Genomic DNA, 11,195 nt, shown 5'->3' with positions numbered 1-11,195 from the left:
GTTGGTGTGTGTTTAAGAGGAATGAGCCACCGAGTACCTCTCTGGTAAGAATAAAGTGGATGATAATCAGCAAGTTTGTTCAAATCATGGCAACTGAACAGGTCAGAAGCATTTTCATCAAGTTCATAGAGTCCAAGCTCAGGTATCCAGCTGGCAGTTTTCCCTCGAAGCAAAAGTAGGACAGTAGTTTCATTTTTTACAAAAATGCTTGCTATTTGTCCTAACTGCAGTAGTCCTTTTGTGTAGCTCAGTAAGACCAGCATTCCATTTGCATATGTAGTGCCTTTAACCTGCACACTCTCTGTGACAACTGAGTTACTTGAGTTCAAATCAAATTCTCCAACCACTGTCTTTATGTTCTGGTCATAGAGCTCTGGATAGAACCGTGTTGAGTCTGAGACATGAACCTGGGAACGAAACAAGGTACCACAAGACTGATAAGCCTGAAGCAACTGGTGCCGTTCAGCCAGAGACTTGGTTACATTTATGAAGTTCTTACTTGCTCTAATGCACCTTTTAAAATAAGAATGTTTTGATTCAAAGCGCATTGTCCAAGTATATATGAGTGGGCCAAATTGTAAAGTCAAGTGTGCATAGTGAAGCAGATAGTGGTGTTTTGGTCTAAGTTGAACTCTTGGAAACAGCTCTTGCCTCAATTCCACATACAGTTCAATCAGTCCCTTCATGAAAGCAATCTGCAACTCTGAGAGCCGAGGTGCACAGACAAATTCAACAAGCTCCCTCAGAAGTAGTACAAGTCCCCATACTTCATTATCAGCATCTTCAATTGTGTCATGCACCAAAACAGGCAAGAATTTCAAAAGCCACCTGTTTTGGGCTGCATGTCCTCCAAGCCTGGCTCCTGTAGTGGGAATAGTGTTTAGCTTGTCGCTGCTTTCACCAGGAAATGATTTGATTCTTTCATTAAGAACCTCATAACTGAACCACTTTTGTGTTCTGATTAAGAACTGCAAAAACAATGCCAAATCATAATCTACTACCCCCTCAAACAGATCATGAGCTAAACAAGCTGGTAAGCCTGGCTGACACACATGAAAGTTGGACAGTTTGTTGAAAACACTGTCACATTTAACACCGTGATGAGTGTGTACTTCATTGTTACTTTCCAGAAACCGCACAGTCTCATTATGATCAGCTGGATTTCTATGAGTGAAAACTGTGAGAGGGTTTGACTGAAATTCACTTTTTGTTGCCAAACAGTATCTGCAGAAATATTGAGCTGTGCTGAAATTTTCTGTAAAGCCACCAATCATGTGGGAGCCCAGATTATTGCCCATTATGCACGCAACAGTGCCTTTATATATTTTTCCATTGAAAGATATGCCCCTTTCCTCCAGCTCACACAAGTCTGACACTAGCTTATTGAAAATCTTATCCATTCCAAAGTATTTGCAATCTTTCTCTACACAGAGTAATGCCAACTGTATCTGATCAACAGTTGATCGTTGGTGTGGATGAAAATTTCCAAGTGTGAAGTAGACAGCCAATACTTTATGCTTTGTCTTGGCAGATCCGAGTGGATTAGCCACCTCAAAAGCATCCTGAAAGAGCATTACCTTTAAACTGTCTGGGTCTGAGGAAAACATGGCATTGGATTTGATGGCCCACCCATCAGTGACATCACACAGTACATCATCTTCAGAATTTGAACTAGGACTGTGCTGATCTAAACCTTGCTGTTTCAGAATTACTTTGAGGGTTTCCAGTATTGGGATGTAATGATAGTGCCTCTTCTGGCCACTGCGATTGCGTCCAAGAAAGACTTCAACAGGTTCAACATAGTCATAGTGTGACTTGTAATATTTCAGCCTCTTGTGTTGCGTAGTTAAATGACCCTTTTCATGTAATGCCTTGTGCATAGGGCTCTGCTCGTATATACTATTCCCAAGAGATGTTACAGTCTCCTTTGGAACACCATACTGCCCCAGTTCACAGGCTAGTGCATCCACAGTATATTCCTGTTGAATATCACTTATAGTTCTCATTTCATTTGCTATTTCTGTTATTGTGGAGGCTGGAACCAAATATTTTGCCTGTAAACCCAAGTAAAACTGAGCAAGACTCTCTGTGAAGTTGTCTTTCACTTGATCACTGCAGAAATTATCACTTTGCTCTGCATCAATGTTAAAACTTTCAGGTTCTTCAGGTGATCCTTCACCTTGGAAAGACCGTTCTGTTAGTTCACATATATGAACTGGGGCTATCTTGGTAACATCCCACCCTTTATGGTATCTGGAAATATGCGTTAAAAATGATGACTTTACATTGAATGTCTTAGAACATCCATCAAAGGGACATGTTACAGTCAAACCCTCATCTATGTGACCACTCAAATGACACTTTAAAGTTTTAAGATCATCATATTCACTGCTGCAAAAATTAAACAAGCACCTTAACTGTACAGACACATTACGGTTCCATGTTTGTGTGCTCCTTCTGTCTACATGAGCTCGTGACATATGCACAGCAAGGCTACTGTATGTGTTAAACTTCCTTCTGCAATCCCTATGGCCACATAAAAAAGATACATTATTATTATTTCTGTGTGTTCGGCAGTGTTTCAAGTAATCAGTCGAAGACCGAGCGTTAAAGCCACAAATGTTACAAGTCAACATTTTTAAGAGATTGAATTTGCCAATTGAAGGATAGCCAGAATCAGAACAGAATCAATATGAAAACAATAAATTTATATCAGCACAGTGAAGCACATTCACTTTTCAGGTACCTTCAAATAAGTAATCTGCGTTGGGCTGCATGGGCCACTCTCTTTGGGCTGCAATGTTTTCTGCAATGAAATCTGATTCTACTTAACTATCACCCCTTTTAATTATTACCATGTTCAGTTGCATGCTAACGTAACACAGCGAGCTATAACAATACACACATGTGGCTAATTTACACACACACACACACACACACACACACAAGCGCGCGCATCCAACTTATGGGCTAACGTTAACTTTAGTTGGGCAAACCACGCTTCAAAATAACGCAAAACCCACACATTCAAATGTTACCATGAAACACACACGGCTACCAACTGACTATCGAGACCAAATTTCATGTAAGAGGGAGGGAAAAAATGGTTTTTGACGTACTTACGAAGCGCAGGCGGCTGGCTAATGCTAACGCAGCTAGCAGCAAACGTCCACTCACATACACACCACTACCAACTGCCTATCGAGACCAATTTAATGTACGAGGGGGAACAAGGTGGCACTCAATTCTCATTCTCATTCCACACAACCAACCTGTTTCCAACTTTCCTTGTGACTTGCAGAAATTTAGGTAGGCACTGACCGCACTGAAAGTAATGGCGTCGGAATATTCTGGGTGGGGCAGAAAATTCTGCCTTGCGCAACAGCAAACTTTCCGTATTTCGCAAAACGGAGCGAATCCGTAGCAAATCCACGGTAAAGGGACCCCTAAATTTACGGATTTTTTTAACAGTGTACTTCCTCAGGAGGCTGAGGTCTTTTAACATCTGCAGGAAGCTCCTGAGGATGTTTTACCAGTCGGTGGTTGCTGGAGTACTTTTCTATGCTGTGGTGTGCTGGGGGAGCAGCACAGCAAAGAGGGACTCATCCAGGCTGGAGAAACTGATCAGGAGGGCTAGCTCTGTGGTCGGCATGAAGCTGGACACTCTGGTGACAGTGGCAGAGAAAAGGACATTAAAGAAACTGATGGACATTATGAACAATGCCAGGCATCCTCTGCACACGGCCATTAACAACCAGAAGAGTCTGTTCAGTGACAGGTTGCTTCTCCCAAAGACAAGAACTAACAGACTTAAAAACTCCTTTGTCCCACACGCCATCAGACTGTTTAACTCCTCTCTGGAGGGGAGAGGGAGGGGAAACAGGAGGACAAAGGAGGGAACAACTAAGCTGTAGTGCCTCTTCACCTCACTGTGCAATACCTTTTGTGCAATACTTTTGTAAATAGTCAACGGTGCAATAGACTCAATACTTGAAATGTGCAATTCACTTGTATTTTTATTTTTATTCCTATTTATTCTATTTATCCCCTTCGTATATTTTATTTATATTGTCTCTGTATTTATATATATGTGTGTGTGTATAACTCTGTAACTTCTGTCGGTGCTGTGCTTTTTTGGAAATCGAATTTCCCAGAGGAACCCACCCGAGGGATTAATAAAGTTCTATCTTATCTTAATCATCCACAACTATTTTCAGTTGCAGATGATAAAGGATTCAGAAAGTTTATTCATGCAGGTCCATATGACAGAGAATGTGCATCTTCTTTTTGTTTTCATATTATAATTTATATTTAATTGTGTTGTGGTTTGCAGTGTTTTGTGTTGTTTCACTTTAAATTTGTAAAAGGAAAAAGCTGAAAATTTAAATAGTTAAAAGTTGAAATGTGAATAGTTGATTTTTGTATTATATGATTTATTTATTACATTTTATGTGGGGTGAATAAATAAAAGTATATTTACGGTGGCCACTAAGGACAAAGCACATACAAACTCCGAGGCATGTACAGAAGAGAACAGAAGTGCTCCAGGATGCTAGGGGGCAGTGTTGAGCTTTTGTTACCTAGAGGCTACACAATCCAGCAAGTACCAACAACCAGATTTGGTGTGTGGTAGTAACAGGTAAATGAACATATTTTTTAATATATATGAGTGCTTGTGTATAAATACACAAACAATACACACATGCTTTCATGCTTTCAATTGTGTAATTTAAGTGATCTGCTCTGCTTTGAAGTTCAGTTAAAGCTAGAAATGTGTTTTGGAGTTTGCACGTGCTTTGTGTCGTGGTCCTCGTGCCTCGCTGGCTCACTCTGTGTTTGGCAACATGTTTTGTTTGTTTTGTTTCCTTTGCGCTCTCTCTCCTCTGCTGGGGCGGTGCTCATTACGGGCCCCGCCCCTGGCCCACGCACCTGTGCTCACCGTCACACCTGCAGCCGATCCCAGCTGATTTGGAGCACTATTTATGACGGCGGACCTGAACCTGTATCTGTGAGTTTGAGACTATCCCTAACCTGGACGTCTTTCTCTGTGTGTATATAGATCTGCCCTGGACCCGAGAGAGTGTGTGTGTGTTTGGAACCCACTGAGAGCATGTATGGGATTAATCCCTGCTTCCCCCCGGACCGTTTTTAATTAAAGCAACAAAACAACCTGAAGAGCCGCTTGGGAGCCGGAAGAGCCGGTTCTCTAAAAAGAGCCGGAAATCCCATCACTAATTCCAGCTGGACTTTTGTCAAACCCTGTAGTGATACTGTTGTGACAGGAGTATCGGAGCAGTTGAGATGCATTTTTTCTAAACACTGGGTCTCTGTGGAATTTAAACCCCAAAACACGCTGCGCCAAAAATTGTTCCACCCCAAGGATCGGGTCTTATACTTTATCAATAAAAGTGTCTCTATATTTTTCATGTAAGATAAGTTCTCTGCTAAACAATGTGAATGGGGACAGTTTATAATTGAATTATAGTATATAATTACATAATTATTAAGGAAAATTTATTTTTCCATGTAAAATGTTTAATCTAATGAGCTCTGGGGGGTTTGACACACTTTATACCTTGTTTTTTGTTCCAAAACAGCAAAGCTGCAACCAGAATAAGATCTAGAAGACCCAGAGAACCCAGAGCAGCTACAGGTGAGATGATGGAGGAGGACGATGTAGAAGGAGGGGAATTGAGATTGGTAGTTGTTGTTGGTGGTGGTTTGGTGGCACTTGATGAAATGGTGGTGGTGTCATAGACATCTGCAGGAGAGATGATAAAACTGGGTCATTGAATTTATTATAAGCTCAGCAGGTTAGCTTTAAACAGGAAGTGATGTCAGTGTTCTGACCTCTGACCCTCAGAAAGCTCTGAGGAGATGATCCAAACTCATCAGTAGAACACCAGTAGAGACCTTCATCAGACTGCTGCACGTTAATGGTGATGTTTTTCTCTGATTTAGGTCCAACAGGACGTCCATTAAAGTAGAAATAAGCTGCAGCTGTGCCACCAGTTTTCTTTTTACAGCGTAGCGTGACATCACTTCCTGTCCTCACAGGAAGTGCAGGGATCTCCAAAATCACTTCTTTATCTGAGGAAAAGACCCACAGAGTGATGTAGAGGTGGTATAACAGTCTGCTGTTAGTCTGATGAAATGAATGACTTCATTACCTGATACAGTGATGTTGACTTCTTCACTCTTCTCTCCAGCTTCACCTTCACACCAGTAAACTCCACTGATTGGCTCGCTTTGCTTATCAAGCAAACAGGATGAACCATTGAACCTCCCGAAGCCCCGCCCACCTGACCACATGACTCAGTCCCACTTCCTGTGTCCCTCTTCACCGTCCATCCATCAGAGCCCAGCTGACCTTCACATGTCAGAGACACTGAGGCTGCTGTGAAAAACTGCTGAAGGTTTGGACTGACGCTCAGAGAGACTGGAGGACAGACGGACAGTTTCTATCAGTGTTTACACTCAGTGTTTGTCCTGGACCATGGTGCACTTCATCTACTCACCTGCACAAACAGTCAGTGCAGACAGCAGCAGCACACACACACCTGCAACAGGAGGTCAGAGGTCACTGAAGGTCAGAGGTCATTTAAAGAAAGACTGAGGCTGCACAGTTTTTTTTTTCTCTCAGGAAACTTTTTAATCTCCTGAAGTATCTGCCACAACCCAAGGAGCTTGGAAAGAAAAGCGTCTGGACTTCTTTGAGTTGCTTGAAGACGTTTCACCTCTCATCTGAGAAGCTTCTTCAGTTTGTTATGGTTCAAAAATATTGGAGATGGACACCAGAGGAAAAACCCACAATAACAACACTGGTCCGGTCGGGTTGAGTCAAACGATGATTTAATGATCACACACGTGGGAGATGGACACTGTATGCAGACAGTCTCAGATCTCATCTCAAAAAACACATCTCCATAGTTTTATGAAATCAGGGTATTAGAACGCCCCCTCATGCGTAGTGACAGGTGTAATACAATCAATGTTGACAATTTTATTTAACACAAAGAATAACATTGTCTCCTTCCCGAGGGCAGATGCTAACTGCCCCCCGTCTCCTGGAACCGTCTGTACCCTGCTAAGACACAACATGGCAACTACAAGGACTCTTTCATTTATTAAGACCATCAGTGTGTATTGCTCTAAATCAAGTATATAATATTAAATGAATATTGCTGGATCAGCTACTTCTACTTAAAACATATTAAAACATGACTAAGCACAAAATCACCAAGAATGACATCTTATAAGTGCTGTGTAAGCGCGTGCGGCCTTCCAAGCTCAAAGCCTTTGCCCTCCATAGATCAGCCAGACTCGCGCTGGCTGTAGCTTTTAACCTTTAATTACCTTGAGCACAACTCTAGAATGAGCAACAAACTGCAATGTGTATGGAATGATCATGGTTACATCTGCAATGGAAAATCATGTTATTATTCTGGTACCTGTAAAAAAAAGATCAAACTAAAGTTATCACCATCACTGTAATGCAAAGAATAATGTAAGATCAAAAACTTCAATTTATGCTTAATGCAAAGCTGGTTATATACTTCTAATGAACTAATAATGGCATATTAAAATATTAAATGATAATGAGAAAAACATCCCCTCCTTATTCTACAATTCCCTCTGTTGACCTCTGGAGAATCCAGAGGTCACAAACAGTTGTGTCCCTCCTTGGCCTACACATTCAGTTCCACATGCATCATTGGCATCATGGACATTGGAGTAATGACTCCAGGGTCCACTGCCCTCACAGACATACTTTTGAACATTCTTCTGGCACAAGGGATGAGACAACAACAAATAACCATAATACCCACCACAACAGACAAAGAAAACATGACCGAAGCGATGACCCCCTTCCACCGTCCGAACACTGAGGTCAGCCAGCCTTCTAACGGATTACCAACACCGGAGTGATCATGCATAGTTTCAGAAAGGCTCTTTAGGCCCTCCAGAGCCTTGGTTACCGACCCATCTGGAGCAGTATTGTTTGGAATAAAGGTGCAACACTGGTCGGCAAACATAGCACATACGCCCCCCTTTTCCGCTAACAACATGTCAAGGGCCATTCTATTCTGCACTCCCATTAACGAGGTCGGACCCACCTGCTCCGCTAACCCCTCCAATCCGTCTCTGGTCAGGTTAGAGAGCCTCAGTACATTGTAATGAACATAATTAATCCTATCTACATTCTTGTTTGGAGTCACTGGAAAGAAAGCAGAAATTATTGGAATATTTTCAAACCCGGCTGCTATTTGGTCAACAAGTTTAAATTCATTTGGAACCCCCCTGGGCACTCCAATGGAGTCGATCCAGGTGGGGGAATTCATTCTAGGGTCATAAACATTTGTGTCTTGTATTCCTCTCTTTCTCAAAATGTGTCTTTTGCGCCTGGCTGCCAAAGTGCACGTATTGTGTGAGGGAATTGATTTTACCTTATTTCCGATTAGCATAAGCGGCGCTCCTAGTCTCACCATCGCGCACGTCCCCACGCTCCCAAGAGGAACACGTACCAGTAGAGTCCTGTGCCCGCAATAGTAATACAGCCCGCTCCTAGCCCAAGTCCCAATTAGGGTGGCTGCATCACTCACATTGTTGGTGGTCCTCCCAATCTGGGTGACCGAACACCAACTGGGGTCAATTTCCCCCAACCGATATTTAACTTTATCTGTGGTAAACTTAAAGCACGTATAATTATCTTTCCGGGGCATAAACGGCCCTACTTGCGTGAGCTTGCCAATAGGGGGAAATAGACTGGACAACACAGTGCAGTTCACCGTATTCACAGCTCCTCTAGTTATTTGCAACATACAATTATAGCCCCACTGATCCTCTGGATGCAGAGGTGCAGGCTCTATAAATAAACGCGGCCTTGCCGAAGCGCAGGCTACACAATTAGCCACTTTTTGTTCTCTAGCATTTTGGGCTATCCAGTCCAGCCAGATGTTACTGTCACTGAACCCGGTAGCGCGTTCAATCAAATCCTGAGGTTTCAGGGTGGTGTAGTCCACCGACACTACTCGCCTCTCCCTTGGTTCGTGCTCCTCTGGTGTAGCTTCCGATGACCCGCTCCCCTCCTGCCCTGTAAAAGGTGCAACAGAGCTGGTGGGAGTAGAAATCACACGAGTTGTCATTTCTTCTCTACCAGACGGTACGCGATTCGTTTTTTCTAGGAAATTAACTTTAATTAACCCTTTTGGATCAACCCCCGCTATTTCCACCCCCAAAATTAAATACATAGATTGTTTGCGATGCCAATTCCCCAATGATAAAGTTAACGCGTTTCCAGAGGGGCTAAAATCCCTCTGTAGTTTAAGCCCGTTTTCTGATCCTGATTCTAACGGTTCCCAATTTTGCCCAGTGTAACCCCTTACCTGGTCCCAATTACGGCACCAGCTGTCATAAGGACGGTTTCCCCTCTCGCAGTGCGTACTCACTGAATAATCCCAACAGACCCACACATTGTATCCTCTCCAAGCACTGCCGACGTCCCTGCAATTAACAACATCACACAGATCAAACATAAAGGAAGTTGTGGAGCCAATAACATAATCTAATTCTAAACCACCATATGTGCTGAGACACTCATCCTTTTTACCAGAGACCTCGCGCTTCACTCTTGCCCGCAACCTTAAATCACTATGGACCACGCGTGATGTAGTTGGTGTATCAAACAACGCCGGACTGGCATGGCCTCCGTGCTCAGACTGGTTTCCCGGGTCGGTCTGCAACAAACAAATCAAAAAACAAATAGCCATGATTAGCAACATAGTTAACATCAAACTCATAATAATTTTGAACATTGTGATGGCTTTTGAAACTCTTCTTTCATCACCAGTGTCTAATTGTTGTGATGGCATGGTGGTATGTGAATGTTATGGTGTAGTAAAAAGTTCAAAGCCCTTTGTCAGAGCCTCTCTCCTGTTTTAGGTGTTCAGTGTGGTACCGCTCCTTTTCGTTGGCGCGGCGATCTCCTCCTTGGCTGCTCTTCTTTCTTCGACCTTCCGGGTAGACCACCGGTCGGTCCGTTGCACAGGTGTGAGGGATTATTCTGCCGCTCAATTTCACCTGCGTCGGGTTGAGATTGATCCTTCCCCACCAAGCCCTCGTGCGCAGCCGCGCACTGCGTCCAGTGATACCAGGTGTCGCCTTTCCCCTTCAGTTGGACGGCTGTCGCCGTCCGAGCCGATACCTCATATGGACCAGTCCAGCGGGGCTCCTTCCACTTTCGTTTGATGACTCTCAGCCACACTGTTTTCGCGTCCGGGACCTCTCCTCCGCCTGTGGGCCCTTTACAAGCCGCCTGTTTCGTGAAACTGGACACTAGCGCCTTTAGCTCGTTCCAGTAGTCTGCATGGGACCGGTTCCCCTTTTTGTCCCGTTCACCCGAGCCCACCGTCCAAGGTGCCGGAAACTGTCTCCCGGTTTGCAGCTCGTATGGTGTAAAACCTGTGGATTGATTAACAGAACATCTTATGGTCATCAACGCAACCGGCAGGGCTGCGACCCAATTTAGCCCTGTTTGCGCGCAGATTTTTGCCAATTTGTTTTTCAAATTTAGGTTCATTCTTTCTACTTTCCCCTGAGACTGAGGATGATAGACCGTTCCAAATTTATGCTGGACGCCCAACATTTTTTCTACTTTTTCCAAATCTTGATTTTTAAAATGGGTTCCATTATCTGATCTAATTCTTTTCGGGAACCTATGACGGGGAATGTAATGATTGATTAAACACTTAATGACAGTCTTAGCATCCTCCTTTTTTGTAGCCCAGGCCTCTGGCCAACCGGTCAAAGCGTCAACACACACTAACAAATATCTTACACCGCCAGGCCCGGAATCAATCATATCAGTGAAATCAATAACAATCTCCTCTCCCGGCCTCTCAGGGGGCCGAAACTTACCCACTTCCGGTTTTACTGCTGGCTTAGGATTGTGTGCCCCACAGATTAAGCACATCCTGGCCTTCTCCCTTATCATTCCTCGCAGCTCAGGATGCCACCAATGACACAAATTTCTTTCCATCTGGGCTCTCCCCACGTGGGCAAGTCCGTGGGCTTCATCCACCTTCTGTTCTGCCATTTTGGCTGTCAGCACGGGGCGCCCGTCTGGCCCCCTCCACAAATGTCCATCCTGCCAGGCTCCTTTGTTTTTCCACACCCCCTTTTCCTCTGGGGATGCC

At 43.8% G+C, this 11,195-nt stretch overlaps 1 protein-coding gene across 1 annotated transcript; it reads right to left on the bottom strand.

The window, feature by feature from the left end:
- Positions 1-9,946: 9,946 nt before the first annotated feature.
- On the bottom strand, positions 9,947-11,195 carry LOC146578192 (uncharacterized). Its single transcript, XM_085268620.1, has 2 exons — positions 10,918-11,195; positions 9,947-10,461 (listed from the first exon to the last, which is right to left on the bottom strand). The coding sequence occupies exons 1-2, from the start codon at positions 11,093-11,095 to the stop codon at positions 9,947-9,949; spliced, it is 693 nt and encodes a 230-aa protein (XP_085124746.1). The 5' UTR covers positions 11,096-11,195.

The sequence above is a fragment of the Mchenga conophoros genome, linkage group LG3, assembly GCF_057382185.1.
Source record: "Mchenga conophoros isolate Kocher_MC1m ecotype Shallow Benthic linkage group LG3, M_conophoros_male_GT1.1, whole genome shotgun sequence".
Taxonomy (NCBI): Eukaryota; Metazoa; Chordata; class Actinopteri; order Cichliformes; family Cichlidae; genus Mchenga; species Mchenga conophoros.
This window is presented reverse-complemented; position numbering and strand designations above follow the sequence as displayed.